General features: G+C 29.9%; 1 protein-coding gene and 1 pseudogene across 1 annotated transcript in view; one reads left to right on the plus strand and one right to left on the minus strand.

Annotated features, from left to right (window-relative positions):
• LOC111618648 overlaps positions 1-21676 on the plus strand; it is a 129385-nt gene that overhangs the window by 18618 nt on the left and 89091 nt on the right. Inside the window, exons 5-7 of the mRNA XM_023360206.1 lie at positions 8358-8530; positions 9122-9201; positions 15357-15426. Coding sequence (XP_023215974.1) covers positions 8358-8530; positions 9122-9201; positions 15357-15426 — 323 coding nt within the window. The remainder of the gene's footprint in view (positions 1-8357; positions 8531-9121; positions 9202-15356; positions 15427-21676) is intronic.
• LOC111618661 lies at positions 15899-17192 on the minus strand (annotated as a pseudogene).

A 21676-nucleotide genomic window follows, 5' to 3' on the forward strand; every position in this document is an offset into this window, starting at 1 on the left:
ACCCCCCCCTATAACACTGTTGATAAATCCCATGTTGTACAAGTTGTGAGCCGTTCACAGCCCGGCACACGTATTTGTAAAATCTAAGTGACTCATACAACATGGAATTCATATAAAATGGAATTATCAACAGTGTTATAGGGGGTCGACTGTAATTGTTAATGCATAGGCTAAGTAATTTTCTTCTTATAAAAATTTTTGTATATCTATAGGATGTGCAAAGATTTGATTTTTATGCTTTTTATCTTTGCTTCAGATAGAGCTATAGACTTTGAAAATTGCAATTAATTATTCAATTAGTATTAATTATTTGCAGCAGAACAAAACACTACTTAGAATTTAAAGATTTCAGTTAAAAATCAATTAGTATCTCCAGTCCATTTTGTATTCTTTTATGAAATGTGAAATAAAAAATCTTGTGACACACATTTATAATTGTATCTTAAGAAAATGGATTTTAATGTGCATGATTATTAATGGTAGATGATTTTATATACATATGTTCAGTTTGCATATCATTCTCCTAAATATAATATTATAATTTTAAAATTATTTAATCATCATTGCTTTTAATTTATAATATGATATAAAATTTCAATTTATCTATAAGGGACGGTCCATAAATTACGTCACATTTTTTTAAAATTTTTATTTCCCTTCCCATTGTCCCAGTTTGTTCAAGTTTCTGTAACTCTTCTGTGTACTTTGATGAATTAAAATTAAACTTTTAGCAATTTTTATATTAGTTATGCCATCTTACTTATATTAATTAATTTTAAATAATTTTTAAGAAAATTAGTAATATATTTTTATATTTTTTAATATTAACTAATATTTTACTTATAAAAATGTTTTAAATTGTATATAACAATATCTTGCTCTATTATACGTATATATAAAGTAGTGTATATACTGCATATAATATATTGTTTTGTAGTGTGCGTGTGTGTATTATATAAAGAAATAGAATTTTCACACCAGTGATAGTCCAAAACAATTTCCACATAGAGATGATCTTTTGGTTTTTTGTATATTTGTGATATTTTAATATTTTTTAAAGTGTAAATACTGTCAGCCAAGTTTTAAAGTTTTACTTAAATGTATTACAGTATATTGTGATTTTGGCAATATTACTGAAAGGATGCTGTTTCCAGTTTGCATTTTGATGTGGAGGAGGACCCTCCGAGAAAAGGTTATTTCTGTATTTGAAAATTGTTTTGGGCTGGTGTGTTGAAATGACAGAAAAGGCAAACAAAGTTTTTTGTATATTTGTTGATATTTTTATATTTTTTAAAATGGTTACTTTAGTTTTTATTATATATTGTAAGATCTGTTTTTGTAGAATTTAACTCTTTTAAGTATAATTATAATTAATGGAAACTGAATTTCTTTTGCATAAGTAAGTTAAATGTAATCTATGTAATATAATTTTAAGTTATATGTAATAAATGTACATTTTTTTAAAAAGTAATCTGTGTCAATGGTGCAAAAGCATATATCATACAGATACATATCAGCAATTGGATTCATGACTTGGAAAATTTTTATTTTTAAAAGAAAGATAACATTGGTTTTCATGGTATAACTTGAATCAGTTTATGTTGTTTATGAAACACAAATGGACTTGGTATGTCAAGCATATGATATTTGTTTGGTTGTCAATGTTCCTTTTGGTGCTTTGTTTGCACTGTTTTCTCATGTGTGTTGTGTTTGGTAAATGATTGCAGTTTTTCTGTTGATTGTCTCCCTTCCATTTTTTTTTGAGCTGTAGGTGTGGAGAGCATGTCTCTTATTTGAAATGGTTATGATATATCCTCGTGCAACAGAACTCCAGAAGACAACAGACTTCATTTTTGAATTTGGATTGTTTTTGCAAAATAAAATGAAGGCATTTTTCACAGAAATATCAAGAAGATTGCTAAAAGATCAAAGACAATACTCTATTTTAAATTCATATCAAACATTGTGAAGCCTGATATGTATGTAGAAACATAGCCAAATGATCATATATATTGATCATTTGGTTTCAGATTCATGATGTTTGGTATACTTATATATATGCCTCACTGTTAGCTGGCTGAGTGCCGTTGCAGAGTTATACTTAGGCCGTGAGTGTACAAGTCATCCCTAGCCGGTGCTGTGATTAACCACGTAGGGTTATATCTAAATTTAAATACATCTGGAAGTAAAGGCTTCCTCATGGTCTGAGTGGCGCAACTCATAAGTGCACCATGTGGCAAGTGGAGGTTGTGGGTTCAAGCCCCCGCCCCAGGTCAGTTTTTTTCTTCCAGATGGTTCCAAATTATTTAATTATAATTATTAATTTAGTTAAGAGATGGTACCTCTTGTAGCAAACTACTTAGTATTAATTATTAAATTAGCAGAGTTATAGCCTGATTATTTAAGATGATTGTTTGGTTATGTTGTTTTAAATTTTCTGTCCATTTCATAAGTTAACTTCTGGTCCATGAGGTCCACTTCACCCATAAATTCATTGTAGATCTGCACAATGCTTGGGTACTTCAGTTTTGTTTTTCTTTCTCTTTTCAATGTCTTCTTTTTCTCAGTCATATTTTTCTTCATTGCAGTTTATTCCCTCTATTACTAATCGCATCAAGGCTAATTACTACAAACCTAGATCCAAAACCACCCAATGTTTAACGGGGCACGGCAATTTTATGGCCTACCTCTACTGCTTTAAGAAGAGAAACATTGATAAATGCCAGTGCGACAATAATAGTGTAGGAGATGCCATTCATTTTATATTCCACTGTGAACGATATGAGGATCAACGCATTCCATTCTATAGGGAATGCCTTCTTGAAGGCATTCCCTATAGCAGTGTTTTTCAACCGGGATGCCACGGCACCTTAGGGTGCCACGGTGCCACGATTGGGGTGTCGCAAAGTTTAGGGCCTTTAGTTATTTTCTTGGAAATTTACTTAAGTGTAGTTCAAGATAACTCATTGTCAGTTCTATTTTGCTACGAGATATCTAGTAAGAAAAGAAACGATGACTAATCGCATGTTAATGTAATGTTCAACGCTACGTGTACACACGACTTGTCACGAGTTCGCCCAAACCATATTACTTGGCCTTCACATTCCCAGTTCCAGTACCAGGCCAACCAGCAGAGAAGAACGACATGGACACTTGTGTCTTGTATATACTTTAAAAAGCATTGCATTGCACTTTGAAAAGCGTGCACAATGTAGATGCATATTACAGTACTTTCATAGTATTCAAAAGCAATGATGACAAATAAGCAATTTATTATCATTTTTTTAATTTAAATTTTTTAAATTGATATGAAAAAGATAAGAAAAAAGTAATGAAATATTTATTTTATATATGCATCAAAATAGTATAAAAAAAACTTAACAAAAATTGTTTATCAATAAAATAATAATATAAAATGATGATATATTTTATAATAAAACTAAATTTAAAAAACAATAGAGAGACTATTATTTTACATGTAGGTATTTCGACAAAATTCAATGGACTTAAATTTTGATTTTAAACACACACCAGTAGAAACGCTGTTTTTTTGCATTAAAATGCTACTTCAAATTGTCAATTTTTAAAAGTTTTCTTCCGGGGAGGGGACTCCCTCCCCGGACTCCACCCCAGCATTGCGCGTAATATTCGTTTTTGCAAAAAATTTATCTGGCCCATTAGTCCCCTTATTCAGATCCGACGCTGGTCAAGGGTGTCACGATTTTTTATTTTTCAATCGGGTGCCACTCAATGAAAAAGGTTGAAAAACACTGCCCTATAGAATGGAATGCGTTCTTGAAGGCATAATTGGCCACCGACACTACAAAACATTTTTGATAAGAAAAAATCTCTGGAAGTGTTTTGAAAGATTTATTGAGAGCACCAGGGCTCTTCTGCCAGACTTCTACAGGAAAGAAAAAGTTCTTCAGAATGAAAACAAGAACAGACAAGATGAGCAGGAAGACAGTGAAAAATCGGAAAAGTGATGTTATCAGCGATTGATTGATCTGCCATGTAGAATTCTTTTGTACATAATTTAGTTGTCTAGTATTAGTTTAGTTTTAGATTCTAGATTAAAAAAAAAAAATTCCATTTATATGTATCGGGTCCTCACGTACCATGTAATCTGTATTATTATATCATAGTAAGCTGATATTTACATTCTCTCTGCATGTTAAAATTGTAATCAGTTCTTAATGTTATTGTAACATTGCTGTGTTCAAGGTTAGTTTATACCTACCCATATGTAAAGGGTTTTGCATTTTACTGTAACCGGACCATTTCTCGTAATTGTTAATACTGTATAACGGTCTTGTCAACTTTTGTAATTTTGGTTATTAATAATTTCCGATGCAGTGCTCTGAGGTCCTAATAACTTTTTTCAGCGTTACTTTTTCCCTTTTCCTTTATACTTCTCCCTTCAGAACCCTTCCTTCAACCTTTTCTTCACTCCTTTCTCTTTGTAGTGGGCTAAGTTTGCAAAAGCAGACAGCCCTTCCTCCTCCTTTATTATTATTGCTATAATTTGTAACCCTACATCTATAAATATCTCCAGCAGAAAATTTTTTAATAAATTATAATATAGACAAATGTTTTTGATCTACGAATAACAAAACTGCATCAGATTTCAGTTGTTTTCCAAACTAGAATGCTAGCTTGAACATCGTGTATTTTGAATATTATCGAATAGGTTTAATTACAGTATTTACATGTACACTACAGTATGTCCACTGTATATGTAGAGAGGTCTGTGGAAGTTCTAGAATGTTTTCCAACTCAGGTGGAGTTGGAAAACGTTTGTCTGGCTTGTTCGAGACATGTTTCTGTATTCTGGTTCCCATGAAACGTTTAATGGACCCAATATATAGAAGGTCCCTATTGCATCTGGTCCACTAAACATTCCATGGAAACCAAAATACAGAAACATGTCTGAGACAAGCAACATTCCAGAACTTCCACAGACCACTAAAGCGAATCCAAGAATAGTGGCAGACTTCATGTGGGTCAAACTTTTCCTCACTACACCCCACACAGAGCATCTCAGGTGGTTGAAGGCAGTAGAAATCTTTAAAGCTAATTTTACATCATCTTATATAAATTTTAAGGAGGAAATGATTTTGTTGATGGCCTGGCAGACTCTACTTGACACAGTGGTATAGTTGTTGGTTGAGCCATCACTGTGCACAGAACAGCACATGCGTGGTTTTAAATTTTTATACTCGTATTTCAAATCCTGGTTCAAATTTATATTTCTTTCAAACAAAAGCTTTTATGTTCCAAAACATTGTTCCATTTGGTAACTGTTATAGCACCTGAAGAACTCAGAAGGAGTTGGAAAACATTTGTCTTAAGATATTTGTTAGTTTTTTTGTTTTCTTCACACCAGTTATTGGTTCTGTGCTTCATTAAATATGGTGTATACAAATATATCACAATATATGATTACAAAATAATATAAATGAGAGTTAATCATACAGGCAAACTTTGAAAATAAAAGTTTATCCATTTTTATAATATATGCAGATAAAATAGGGATCTGTTAGGGATAGGTATAGGGATCTTTTAGTACTCATGTGGGATCTAGATTGTCATAGAGAATTTGCCATGCACATGAAACTTTTACATGTTTGAAATTGATGCAAATTGTAGTTTGAAAATTTCAAGGGTTTTATGGAACCTAATATAGTCAGGATGTTGGGAGTTCTAATGACAGTGACTTCTTGTAGGTTGGCTAGAAAGCCCTCTTTTGAGGCATATACAGCCAAGGTAATGGTGTGCTACTTATTAGCTGTTTTGTATATATGTTCAGTCAGTCTTTTAGGTAAGGATTGCTTGTAGAACCAATATACTCAAGACTTTTCTGGAATCTGTTTCTGATAGGAACCTTGTATATACCTAGTATTCTGAGTGTTCACTTCATCCTGGTCATTGCAAAGTTGTCTATAAACAGTAGGGTTGTGTTTATCAGCCAACCTAGCACCTTTAATACTAGCAATTTCTTTATATAAAGGTAGCATAAGCTGATTGTAATTCACTACTATGCAGTTGTTGGAGTGCTCTACTTTCTTGTTATAGATCTGTCTTATTGGAGCAAGTGGTATAAGCATGTGCCAAACTTTTAATCAGATTTTTTTGGTATCTATGTTTTGTTGTGATGGACTCTGTGTTTCAGTTCTTTCAGTGTGTCAATAAAGTTGGTGCAGTGAGTCAGTTCTAAAGACTAAGTATATGAATCACCTGAAATAGCTGGAACAAATAATGGGGTATGATCTGATTTGTAATACAGTATATGTTTGTACAAATTCTGCTATTCTTGAAAAAGATGTTCAGATTTAAAAAAGGGACTTTGTGTTGCTTGACTAGTCTGATTTGAGGGATATACTATAGGAATTATTTGAGTTGTAAAAAGCTCTCGATGTCTGGTTTTGTTTACCAAATGATGAAATTATCTACATATCTTCTATTTTTAGCCTTTGGAAAACAAAACCAGACATCCAGAGTTTCTTACAACAACTCAACAATCTTTATGGTCTCTTCCTCAAACTAAACCAGTGAAGCAACACGAAGGCCCACTTTTTAGATCTGAACATCTTTTTCGAGAATAGCAGAATTTGTACAAGTTCTCTATATCTGTACAAGTTGTAAGTTAGTAAATATTTTACAGAAAATTTTTTCTAACTTAATGCTGTTAAAAAACTGTAACATGATAAATATTTATCAAATAAATTTTATAAAAAAGCAAATAGTAACCATACTTTTATATTTTATCCAAAACAAGTCTATATAGTTAAGTTAAAATAATAATTAATTTTTAAAAATGGGACATCTGTAAATCATCTGCTTCAAAGAGTTACAATTTAACGAGTAATTTGAGTACAGTAGACCCCCTATAACGTGTAGATACATTCCACGTTATATGAATTTCACATTGTAGGAATCCTTACATGAGCCAATTGCAGCCCGACACATATGCACTTTACGGACTACGGCTGTTTGAAAGGTTTTCTTCCATAAAATTAATCAATTATAGACTAATTTGACTCAAAATTTCCAAAACACGTATAATTTTTTGGGAATAATCCATATAAACTATTCTATAAACAAAAAATTGTAGGACTACTTACCGAGTGTGCACTGTTCGACGTCACCATTGCTTAAGCTTGTTTTCGTCGCGGAGCAGTGCTCCAAACAGCGGCCGCGTTTTCTGATAAGTTATTTTTCTGCGAAAACTTCGTTGAACTTTGGAGACATCATTAATATAAATAATTTTTATGGCCGTTGAATAAGAAATGTTTCTTTCACAAGAAATGTATAAAATTAGTGCTGTATTAGACTTACGGTACCTAATTTACATACTGTACAGACGATAGTAAACTCAACTTACTCGCCTAAACTCTCCGTAGCGTGGCGCTAGATGGCAGAAAGTATATATATAATTATAATAAAGTTACAATAAATTAAGTTAATATATAATTATATATACAATACCTAATTAATATATAATTATATGTACAGTACTTAATTTATATATAATTTATATATAATACTGTACAGACGATAGTAAACTCAATTTACCCACCTAAACTCTCCGTAGCGTGGCGCTGGATGGCGGAAAGTAGTTCGGCTGCTCATCCACTATTGGTCCAGATTCGACCAATCCTGTTGTGACACGAGTCGGTGACGACGTTTTACGAATCCCTTTTAGCGTCTTCATACGAATACTGTCGCAATTTTTTCGCCATGTTATAGGAATCTCCGTTATAGGAACCCAAATTATAGGGGATCTACTGTATTTATTTGAATTTATATATTTGAATTTGTATATTTTTCTAATAACATATATAGAAATTGAAAAGAAATTAGAGTATATTAACTAACAAACCATATGAATTTGAAATAACAAAGTGACTGTAAACTTATTCCTTTAAATATTAAATGATCCCTTTTAGTTTTAAAATTAGCTATTTCAATAGAATTTCAATAGATATAATTACAGATATATAAGAGTACACAAAATATTTTTAGTCAGGTGTAGAAATTCCAGAGAGAATCAGCCTCTTTGGCATACTGCCAAGATTGATCTTGTGCATTAGACTTATTGATGTTTTCCAGTGTTAGGAACTCTGTTTTTTAGCATCAAAGATATGTACAGGAGCAATGAAAATTTACTGAAAACAGTCAAGGAAAAAAATAATAATTAAATTGCATTTGTTTTTCATTAGAAAAAGAAATATCAGATTTATTCTAGAATGGACTAATTTAATTGGCTTAAGTATTAAAATGAATTGATTTTATGATTATTTAATAAAGATTGTTATCACAGTTATTTTACCAATATTCTGTTTTTTGATCACCTGGTCTGACACTCCATGCAACAACAGCAGAAGCCGAACGACTAAAAAGGCAATATCCGGAAAATGAGAAACTGATTGCCAACATCCCCAGCCGTTTTTTCGAAGTCATATATCCAGTTCAAGTCAGGCACCATCAGAAACTTGGAATTTCCACCCGAGATGCCACAGCTAACAAAGTAATGCTTATAAAATATTTTCTAATTTGGAATCATTCTTTCTATAACTACAGATTATATAATTTAAATTATTTTAATTTTATTTCAGAAAACATTTAAATTTGAAAATTTTATATTAAATCTTACAATGACTTAAGAAGTTGGATTTAAAAATTCATATTTTTTTGCTTTAAATAATAAAACTGCTATATGAATGAGTCAAACTTTATTTAATAAATAACATTTGATGTTTTCAAATAGCTATTTTATTATATAAAGTAAAAAAGATGTTCAAAAATTTCTTTATAATAACTGAAATGAAAATTATAATAGAAATCATTTGAATTTTAATACTCTTGTTATTAAAGTGTATTTAGAAAATTGCTTATACATTTGAATTAGCATTTAATATATTTAACCTGGGATATATTGATTATCTAGTTGCTTAAATAACTAACTATTCACAGTAAATTCAATTTAAATATAAAGTTTTTTTTTCTTGCAGAAACAATATAAATGTTTTAAATAAAAATAATCATGTAGGATTGTATTTTAAATTGTTTCCAATAATGCTAATTATTTATTTGAAATATGTATATATCAATTTTTTAGACTGGGAAACATTTTCATCAAACGTCATTACTTATCAAAGCCTTCAACTATAAATTCCGTTTAGAATTGGAATTAAATACGTAAGTAATTTTGTTTTATATCAAATCTTATTATTTCCTTAGTTAAATTTTAATTGAGAATAAATCTGAAGATATACTTTGTTGTTCTGTGTTTCCACTTTGCACTTTACCTGCTACAAATTCATGCATTTTTAATGTGTTCTAATTTATCGAATTGAAAAGTCATATATTTAAAGATACAATCAATTAGTTTTACTTTCTTTACTTTTTATCTGATTATTATAGTTTGATGACAAAACTCATGAGATCAAATTTTGCATACAGAACAGAAAATTCAGACTGATCATTTGTTTAAACAAACTGAAAATAAGATTTCCAAGGAAATAATTTATAGATTTGTGATGATAGCTTTTTTTATTATTTTTAAAATTTTGTTAATTTGCTCTTAAGATTCTTGTTAAAAATCTTTATTTTTCTATTTGTGAATAAAGTACAGTAATTCTAAAATAATTCTTCGTTATGAATACAAAATAAGTCAGATTTGGAAAGAATGTCATACAATAATACTACAATTTAAACTGTTACAAGAAATCATTTTTTAGTTATTATTATTATTATTATTTTGCCTCATTATACTTTCCTGGCTGTTATACATATATAACAAGGGAAAGTATTGGAATCATGCCAAATTTGACCCTCTGAGCTCTTTTTGCAAATTTCCACATTTTGAGACCTCTTGAGACCCAAAAAAATAAAGAAAAAACAGTAAAAAATTCTGTCTGTATGGATTGATGTCTATTTCATTTAATACCTCAGGATGGGGTAAAGATTAAGAAATAAAATTTGGCATGGAAGCTTGTGTGTAAGGAGCATTGATGCTATTAAATTTTGGTGGTAAAAGGTCGAAGGTGGCGAGATAGTGTGTGTTCACATGCCATAACTTGAGTAGGATAGGACTTGATGAAGATTTTACTTGTTATCATTTACAATTTTTTTTATTTTATTAAAACTCATTGCTTTCCTCAAAATGAAGCATTTTGCTATTTTATAATAATTACTAATATAAAAATTTTTTAAACAAAATCTGATAACAGGTGGCATCACAGAAACTTTTAATTTTGTTCTAATAGGCCTATGTCTTAGTGTTTTTCGTCAGAAACATTGCGCAATTCGTTGCTTAAACATTTATCCAACTTTTCCCAAAGCTTCTTTCTTCAATTGATTCCTATTCCTTAAANAACAGTTATTTTTAAAATAAAATCTCATAATAGCTGGGAAAGTTATAAAACTCGTAGTTAGATTTTTCTGATAGAAGATTCATTAGCATTTATGTAAAATACTTGTGTTAATTCAAAACTTTTTTAAATGCTGACAGTTAAGTGATGTTTTCAAATAACATCTAAAACAATACCATAATTATTAAAATTATTTACCAGCCGTTTTATTTAGTGAAAATAAGTAATGTTTCTGCTTATATTTTAATAATAATAATTTTTGAAATCTGTTTAGGGGCTGTTCATAAATTGTCTGCATTTTTCTTGAATGTTTTACTCCTCTTCTCCCCATTGTCCCAGTTTGTTCAAGTTTCTGTAACTCTTCTGTTCAACAAATCTCAACCCCTCATAAACCTCTATCACTTTAAGAATAATAAAATGCATAAATTGTATAAACTTTAAAGAAATAAAATGACTGTTCATTGAAGTTCAACCCTTCTCCCCTTATCCGAGTTTGTTAGACTTGTCTTTCCACACTGAGAGAGAGGGAGCGGTTGTCAATGGACAACCCCTTACATCAATCATGGTTTTAAACTGGTTTTATGTAAATGAGTTTCACTTTAAGATTTTCACTTTTTATCTAGGGTTTATTATTTCTAAATAGGTATTTAGGTATTTTAGTATTATAATTTAATGCAGCCATTTTAAAATTGACTATTCAGTGATACTGATATAAATTAAAGATGGGAATGTATTTGCTTTTATTTTCACTTAAGGCATTTTCGTATCAATGTAATTAATAGAAACTGTACATTTTTTTATTAATATTCTAACGTTGACAAAAAGTAAGATATGATCTGAACAATAAAAAACACATATTACTGAAATAAGTGAATTTTCAATGTATAATAAATTCATTTCACTTGGCTAATCATCAGAAGTATAAATTCTTTCTAAAGTAACAAAAACACTGTATATAATGTTTGTACTTTGGAAAGAATCTCTGCTCTGAAAATAATCTAAAAAGATTTGAAAACACTTGGATTTTAAATGTTTAATAATAAGAAATTAACTTTATTGAAGTGAATTTATTATTACATTTTTGTTATTAATAGATCTAGGACTCATATGATGTCTCCCTTTGAAAGTTGACTAAGATTTTTTTATTAAACCAATATGTACATTTCACATAAACATTAAATGAGTCTTTGATGTATTATATGTAATAATGTGAATTACACTACAGCTAAGAATTGTAACTCCCAAGGATTAATATAAGTAAAGTAAAAATATTAAAGAAAGATGATGATAATTTTAAAAGAAAATTAAAAGAACATGTTGAAATTTAAAAATTAAAAAGTAAAATACATGTATTAATGAAAATGAAGGAATAAAAATTACACGAAATATGGTCAACAATTTTGAACACTAGGTGATGCATAACATATAAATCAAATGTTAAATAAAATTTTAAAAATACAAGTATACATAGTATGATGATAAAGTATTTTTAAAAAGTTATAGAAAGTTAAATTGTGTAATACAAATTATTTAAATTTAAAATGTATTATAAATATGAATGTCACTTATAATTTTAATAGCTGTTTAAAAGTTTAATGTATATTGAAAGAATATTATGATTTGTATGGTAATTTTGAGGTAAAGGTAAAATAGTTTAACAGAAAAAACCAACTGATGAAGGGTATTGATGAATCCGAAATGTACATATTGGTTTAATAAAAAATCTTAGTCAACTTTCAAATTAAAAAAATGATCTGATAAGTTCTTTGATGTAAAAGAACATCAGTAGCTATTAGGAATATTTAATAATAAAACAGGACAAAAACCAATAATAATAAAATGTTTGTTGTTAAATCTAATTCATAATATAATACTCATAAAACCTTTAAGTGACCAGTAAAATATTTAATTGAAAAAACAAACGTTTTTGATCGTATTTTTCGGTTGAAAATGTTTTGTTTTTTCAATTAAATATTTTACTGGTCACTTAAAGGTTTTCGTGAGTCTATTATATATTGTACCAGTACCTGTTAATGAGTGTTTAACCTAATTCATAATAGCAATTTTAATGTATTAACAAAGAACTATTCTTAACACACAAATATTTCATTTATATACCATTACTATCTAATATAATTCTGTTTTCAGTTTGAGATGATTCAGAAATCTAATAAACAGATCAATTTAAAATAAACATGTTTTAAAATAGGTCAAGACATTGTGAGTTACTTGATGTGCTAAACAATAACAAATTTTTTTACTTATCTGTGTATAATGTATTAATAACTTAATAAAATAAAAATACCCAAAGTGAACACAATTTATAAGATCTGATTTTGAATGATTTTAAAATACAATCTTACAGTGTTATAGCATAATAAGTCTTATGTGTAATAAGATTTACATATTCTAAATATTATAAATCTAAACTTGTAAAAAATAATAATAGCTCATTTGATCTGGTTTTACAAAGTTTAAAGTGTGTTCACTTTGTGTATTGTTTTATTTTGTTTAATGTTCAGACAATTATTACAGTCATTTACTTCTTTTACTGATAGTGCAGATTAATTTTAGAAACTAATATCAATTGTGTGTGTGAAGAATTATTATAAAATACAACAGGGAGGAGAACATTGCAAAATGCCAGGGGGTTAAACTATGTCCAAAAATATAACATAAAGCAATATCAATTGTCATTTTAAATTTTAAAACACTTTCAGATTTTAAATTAGCTCTGTTAATTATTTAGTATTATGAATTTGATAGAAAAGTCTGTAATATTCTAAATCTACCATTGATAAAATTTTTTTGAAATATTTTAACTCTGAATTCCTCACAATTATCATGTACAGTACAGTACATTCTCAATTTGAGGACAGGTATTAATGAACTGGTAATAAAAAAATAACAACAAAGTACAAAAAATGATAATTTTAATTTAAATGGTATTATTTATGGTTTCTCATTTTAATAATTTTGATCATGTAACAAAACGATTTTTTCCAGTTTATTAATATTTTGTAAAGTTTAGGAAATTTATTAAGGGATAAATGTATACTTTTATATGTAGATTATGTGATTTGTTAATTAATAATAAATAATGACATTTTTCTTTTTTTCAAAGCCATGTAAGTTTATGATCATGGATTAATAACAGGATAATCTATTTTAAAAATAAAATATTTTATTAAATTAATTAATTTTAATAATTCAGCAATTATAAAAAATATTTAACTATTAATTAGAAAAAATAACTATTAAAAAAGCTGGAGAAGCAATAGCATATATACATAGTAAGTTAAATGTTTTATTTTGACAATGTGCCATACTGTAAGGGAGGTAAGATCAGGAACTTTGTACAAAGTTGGACAGGGAAAGTCATGGAATTTAAAAAGAATTTGAGTAGAAAGTCTGAATATATGCTGCAAGTGAATGTGAGTAAAACTAAAGTGATAGTGTTTGAACATAATGGTAAGCAAATAGATTGCACGAGTGAGCTAGATGGTGAACAATTGGAACAAGTGAATGAGGTTGTATATTTGGAAATCATGATTGATAAGAATGGAAGGATAGACTGTGAAATCACCAGAAGAGTGAATGCTGGATCTCATGTGGTGGATTCAATGAGTAGATTTGCAAGAGATTAAAGGATGTTCAAAGAGGCACAAATGGCTGTGTATGGGAGTGTTGTGGTTCCTGTGTCCATGTATGGTAGTGAACCTTGAGTACTGCAGAAGAGTACAGGCAGAAGAGAACATTACTGCTTATGTAATAAGGTATTTGAGAGAAGTGTGTGGCATAACAAGGAGAAACTATGTAAACAAGTGCTGGAAGAGTGTAGGATGAAAGAGAGAATGTGTTGAAAAGGTGGAGAAATTGGTCCTACGATGGTTTGGCCATGTTAAGAGAATGAAAGGAGAGAAACTATTGAAGAGAGTATAAATGGGGAAGGCCAAGAAAGTCTTGGTTGGAATGAGTGGATGAGTGTCTGAAATAATATATATGGAGTTGAATCAGAAAGCAAATGTGAGGAAGTGTAGAAGATGCATGAGTGTGTCTGAAACAAAGGAGGTGTCTGGACAGGAAGGTATGGAGAAAGTTGCTGAATGGATAGTTTGTAAGACTGTAGTCTTCTTTTGCTTGCTACTCATCTTTTTTGGATTGAGTGTGAATGTATGTATGTAGAATTTTTCTTGTTGCAAATTGAATTTTTATGGATGTGTATGTTTATAAATCTTTGTATGATAAATAATTATATAATTAATTTTAGTCAATACATCCAGTTTTTGGAGTTTATTAAAAATTATATCATTAAAATGAAAAATTGTAAAATTTAATAAAAAGTAAAATATATCTGGATACGAGTCCAATTTTGCTTGCCATGTCCAATCACCACTAAAGAAAGGTTCTAAATAAAGGTTGTCTCTGCAATAGAAATAGTTGTTCGTGGTGATTGGACATGGCAAGCAAAATTGGACTCGTATCCAGATGTATTTTACTTTTTATTAAATTTTAATTCTGGCTGCCCTTTTTTACAAAGAAATACAATTGATAAGGTAAATACAGGCTAAAGCTATCTCAGAGCCAACCTTTCATTCTCCATTGTATATCCATAGGGATTTTCTTTGTCAACACTAAGTTGAGCCACATTGAGCTTACTTCCTCTTACACACATCCACACTCTTTTACAGTCCTTCCAAGAATGATGAAAAAACCTATCCCCATTCATCGTGTGAATCCTACCTCCTTTTAATTGGTCCATAGGCTGTCCACACCCTACAGCCACAGGGTAAGGGATGCCTAAAGTATGATAATGGTCACTAGACCACAAGGGATTAAATTAACTCTTGCCAAACAAAGATAGTAGGTTTATTAGATACAGAGAGTAATAGCTTAAACCACTATTCATGTCATTTTGATTCTTCTTTCATGCAATACAATCCCTGGCNTTAACTATGAAAGTAATTGTTTATCTTTCAGACATTTACTTGCTCCAAATTTAATTCAAAAACATTTCCTACCTGAAGGTGCTCAACAGATTTCCACCCAGGTAAAGTTTTTTTTTGAAAACTAATGTGTTTTATTCCAGGAAGTTTGTTTTTTTGAATGACTTACAAGCAAAGAGTCAGATGCTTGGTTTCTAATTTAAACAAAACTTGGTGAGCAAGTAGCCCTTAACACAAACAGCTTTTTGTCCAAATAATAGGACCCATTTCTCAAGCATTGCCAAAAAATAGACCTGTGAAAATTTTGTGTTTAGCTTATAAGGCTTTGGAAGTTTCACGTTTCCTCAGAGCAGCAATAGTCGAGTGTAAAGAATGCAAGCCACTGGAGTGGCATGATGTAAGTTTGAAACTTTGTAATTTTAATTGTTTTGTTTTTGTGTGTTTGTAAACTAATTATTTTGTTATTTTCTCTTATCATTAGAATTACTATTATTAAGTACAAATAACAAAATAATAACAATAATATCCAGAAAATAATATACTTTACTAAATGAAAACAACAGTCATCATCCAGTTGAAAAGCAGTCTAACATATATATGAAAATTTGAACATTATACAAAATGGAATAATTATTTCATTGGTGGAAAGTGCTGACATGAACAATGACATCAAATAGATGTTACAAAAATTTTTTTAAAGTTAAGATTTAAGTTATAGATGTACAGTACAGTACATACTTAAATGATGGACCTGCACAGATCTTCATGCTTTAGAGAACATCTCAGCATCTCTGTAATTTATTGCAGTATTCTGAATAGTAGCTTTTAAATTTTGAGTTTCTTTAGATGTTTCAGAATGGTGCAATCACTAATTGGGTGTATGAGACTGGCGAAGAAAAAAGAGAGAAAGAATCATTCATTCTCAACAATATATTTGATTTCTATTGTATCATTTAAAGGCACAAATATAAGATCAGAATAAGCCATTAATTAATTGCTATGCCAACATATCATGAAATTTTGTCTATCACTATAGGCCTTGGACTTACAGATTGACTTGTAGCTATCTTTATTGTAACTCTAAAAATACTGTCAGTTATGCTTTTTACTCGACTGAATGCAACATAGGTAAGACCGATAGCTATCTTTTTTTTACCTATATCTATTTTGATTTTTAGAAGAGTTAATCCCTATGATTTATGTATAGTCATCAAGTATGCTAAGGTAAAGGGAAACTGTCTATGAGATCACACTATACTGCCATCGTTTGAAGAGCGTGTTATGAAACAGATTACCATAGATGAAAGGTTCCTGATAGCTATCAAATTCCACCAAAATAAACAGAGGAAGAGCTGGAGGGCGAGCATTAGGAGCATATAATGTAACGTATAGTTCCTAGTGAACCATTGATGAGACCTCCTTGCACCCATAAGTTGACTCTCAGCGTGATTCTGGCATTAACTGAGAGATTAAAATACTTGGAGAGACCAAGAGCTGAGTCATCTTTGGACAAAGGCAGGACAATATCTGGAGTGTTTTCAGATGCTATATAAGCAATAGGGCACCCAGTTGACTGCAAGTAGTCTTTGTTGCTTTGTTTAACTTGCTCGTTTGTTGGATATAGCTCTACTGCCATTTGGAACTGATCGTTCATCTCTGGATAAATAGGCTTGATAAATAGACTCTGCCACGTAGGACATAGCCTTAGTCAACTCATTTTGACCTCTAATACTGAAGAAAAATGCGACCTTCATTTTGACCCCTATCTCCAGTTCTACAAAAATGGATCATTTTTTGAGAGTTGAAATTTTAATCAGTTCATCCTTGAGTGATGATGAGTTGTCCAAGAATGCATGAAGTCAAGTGTTAGTTGTCGCTCAGCTTCTCCTTGCTCCGACAATTGGGATTGGACTATTCTGAAACATCTGAAGAAACTCAAAATTGAAAAGCTACTATTCAAAACACTGCAATAAAGTATAGAGATGCTGAGATGTTCTCTAAAACAGCAGTCAGCAACTAGTGGTCCATGGACCATTGATGGTCTGTGAGAAAATTTGGGTGGTCCATGGAGAAATTTGGACATTGATCAACTGAAGGTTACGCAAAGTATTATGAAAGAAATGCAAAATACTTAGTTGCTTTTTTTATTCATTGGGGCTTTTTTTATTTGAATCTAAAACCAAATATGAAGTGACTGTTGTTAGTAAATAATGAACAATAAACAATACTGTAAGTGTGATTGTTGTCCTTCATAAAAAGCGCTAAGAATTCATAAACTTATTTCAAACAAAAAGCAATGTACTTGCATTAATTTGTTATAATTAAACAAGAGAGTTTCATATTAATATAGTAAAATTGAACTTTTATGATGATTATTCTACAGATTTTGTATTATTTAAAAATATTCATGACAATGGTCCACAGGATTCAAAATTATGAGTTTAGTGGTCCATGAGGTCAGAAAGGCCTCACTGTTCTAAAACATGGAGTTCCATGCAGGTCTATCATTTAAGTACATCTATAATTTAAAACTTATTAGAAAATTTTTTTATAAAGTGATCTATTTCATGACATTGTTTAAGTCAGCACTTTCCACCAATGAAATAGTTATTCCATTTTGTTTAAAGAAGTAATTTTCAAATTTTCATATGTATGTTAGACTGCTTTTCAACCAGATGACAATTTAAAATTGTCAAAATCAGTTGTTGATTTTTTTATGAAGTATATTATTTTTTGGATATTACTGGTGTTATTTTGTCATTTGTACTTATTAATAGTAATTCTAATGATAAGGGAAAATAATAAAATAATTATGTTATACATACACCAAAAAAACAATTAAAATTGCAAAGTTTCAAACCTACATCATGCCACTCCGGTAGCTGGCATTCTGTACACTCAGCTATTGCTGCTCCGAGGAAACGTGAAACTTCCAAAGCCTTATAAGCTGAACACTAAATTTTCAGAGGCCTAGTTTTTGGCAATGCTTGGTTTTATTATTTGGACAAAAGAGCTGTTTGTGTTAAGGGCTACTTGCTCACGAAGTTTTGTTTGAATTAGAGACTTGAGCCTCTGTCTCTCTCTTTATTAGTAATATTATTTGTCATTATATTTTTTTAATAAAACAAACTTTTAGTTGCTAATGCCCGACTGCCAGATTATTTATTGGACTGTAATAAATAATCTATTCATTTGACATTAGTAATTGAATTAGGTTGATGTATATGTTATAAATTATTGTTGTTTTTATTATATATGTGGTGGAATCAAAAAGAAATTATTTGATCTATAAAGATTGTAATATAATAAAATGCACACCATACATAATTTTCCAGCAAGGGGAGTTTGTGGAACAAATGTTTTTGGTTTATTTTACAAATATGCTCAGAATCCTTAGCTAATGTGTGGTGATTGTTCTTTGATAATCCCACAGATTAATTATACATAAAAAATGCATAGGCATATGGAATTCTTATAGGTCACTTTATATGTATTTTTATTTTAAATTTTATTTTTATCATTTATATACTCAGTTTTTCATTAATAAGTTATATACTATTTGAAATATATGTTTATATATACTGTACATAATTACAATATTAAAAAAAAATTTATAAACAATGTCATTGAATATTTGAAACATTTCAATTTGAAATTTTGAATTGTGTAATTTGAAACCTGAAGCAGTTTTATAAAATAAACTGAAAATGTTTGTTCCACAAACTCCACTTGTTGGAAAATTATGTATGGTGCACATTTTATTACATGTTATCTATTCCAGTTTTAATTTTGGACTTAAGATTCTGGAATGAATTATGCATGTTAATTAACCCCTTAATGACATTGACATTTTTTATATTAATTTAATTAAACGTAAAAAATACTTAAAACTGAAAAAAAACGAAAGAAATGCATTTATTTTGAAGAAAAAATTTGGAAGTTTAAGTTCCTTTGTCTCGCCTTTCTGCGAAATTTAACACCTACAGTCATTGTTTACACAGCTGGATGACCTTGAGAACAGCTGGAGTTGGATTTCCCGGGGCATTCTCATAGACATCTCAGGAGGACAAGGGTTTAAAGTAGGGTGACTACTAACTAGGCCTATATTTTAAAATATTTTTAAAAAGTTAAAAATTTTATTGCGATTTCCGACCCCCCCTAATTAATTAAATTTNCAGATGTAAATATATTAATTTTAAAAATTTAAAAACTATTGGAGGTCGTTTTTGGCATCAGAAAGCAGCTTTAAATAACTTTACCGAAGTCAAATCCGTGCACTACAACTTTAGAATGATTAATTAAATTTGATAAAAAACTTTCATTAAAAAACAATTAAGCCTTAATTGAGCCTTATCAAAGGCTAATTAAAATCGCAATAAAAATTTTTTGTTCAGGCAAAAATTTTTGAAAAAATTTGGGGACTTAAAAAACATTCCAAAAATTCAAAAAAAAAAAAATTTTCAAAACTCCCCTTAAGGACTGCGTTTTATGTAACGCTATGTAACTTGCCCAAGATATCTCGGGTTATGGGCTAATTAAATTAAATTAAGCGAGGTTCCACTGTACTTGTACTTGTGAACAACTTCTATTATACAGCTTTGTATAAATCAATTTTTATTTTTAGAATGTTTTCCTCCATTTTGGAATATCATTATTTTAGATTTATCAGTATTAACAGAAAGTTTTAACTCCTGTAATGCATATCCCAAAAAATCAATCATTCTCTGCAGATCTATAAGTGAGTCTGCCATAACAACCAAATCATCTGCATATGTCAAAATTTTCACCTCCATTCCCAGAAGATCAATGTCCACTAATTTGGAGTAACTAAATTTTCTGACAAGTAGATTAAATATAAATTGAACAATATTGGGCTCAATACACAATTTTGTTTCACTCCTTTAAACATGAAATAAAGATCACAGGTACCCCTTAACCAGACACACATGCCTCTGTATTAATATATAACTGAATCAAGCAATTTACAAATTTATAACTTAAACCAATTTTCAAAAGATCTTTCCACCAAAGGTCTCTATCTAAAGAGTCAAATGCCGATGTCAAGTCAAAGAAAAAATGTAAAGTTTACCTTATTCCTTTTTTAAAGATTTTTGAATTAAAGCATATAGAACAAAAGTATTATCCAATGTTGAGAAACCAGACTGGAAGCCAACCTGGAAATCCAAAAGTACCTCATACATATTCAACCAAGTTACCAATTGCATAGTTTTTTGTAAAATGTTAATTTTACAAAAACTTTAGAAATTGTCAGTAGTAACAATATTGCTCTACAATTATCAGGTAAATCTTTAAGCCCCTTCTTAAATATAGGACTAATTTTACATATACAGGTAACCCCCATATAACACAGCACTTCTATACCACGGATTTACTCTAACACGATTTGAGAATTGGGAACACCCCTTATAACACAGTGCTTTTATAGCACGGGTTCACTCTAACACTGTTCAGGAATTGGGTAAAACCCTTGTAAAACATGAAATGTAATAAAGGGTGCGTTCTTTTATACCTCCGCGCAAGCATTCTAATTGTTTTCATGGCTACTTTGAATGCTCTTTCAACAAATAATCCATTTAATGGTTAAATCTTACAATTGGGACCCTTCTTTTGACTATAAAAGCTTGTTTTAGAATTATAGATTCCTCCATCACAATACTATGGATAGTGCGGGCACTGCCATTTTTCTTTCATTCCTAAATGCCTACAAACAGCAGCGCACTCCCGTTGCAGAGCGACCGCTATTAACGAATGCACCAAAAACTTACCAGTTGATGATGCTCATGCTGAGATGATCATATAGGATGAATAATCCTCTGGTAAAATATTTACTTAAATAATAAATAAGTATTTTACCTATGAAAAAATGAATAATAAATCCAATTTAAATAAGGATTTAACAGTATGTTTTTTTTTAATTTTTTAACCTCCCTTTTCACACTAGTTTTTGTTTCATATAACATGGCAATTTTTTAGAACGTAACTCCCGTGTTATACAGGGGTTACCTGCACACAATTTAATGGAATCTTTCCTAATTGATATACATTATTAAACAAACCTACCATATATCTAATCAAGTCCAGGAAGTACTTATTTATATATAGTTCTATCAGTATACCATTAATACCCAGAGCAGTACCATTTTTCATAGTGACTAAAACCTTTTCATTTCCTGTTCTCTTATCATATATCCAGCACATTACCTGCCAATTCACACACCAGTTATACACAGAAATATTTGGTAAATATTTACTAGAGTGAAATTTTCTTGAAAAATAAGCCACCCAATCAAGATCTGGAAACTCTTTATATTTAGTTTTAACAAAAAACTTAAT

Source organism: Centruroides sculpturatus, unplaced genomic scaffold (assembly GCF_000671375.1).
Source record: "Centruroides sculpturatus isolate CEXI.00-Female unplaced genomic scaffold, Cexi_2.0 scaffold116, whole genome shotgun sequence".
NCBI classification, from domain to species: domain Eukaryota; kingdom Metazoa; phylum Arthropoda; class Arachnida; order Scorpiones; family Buthidae; genus Centruroides; species Centruroides sculpturatus.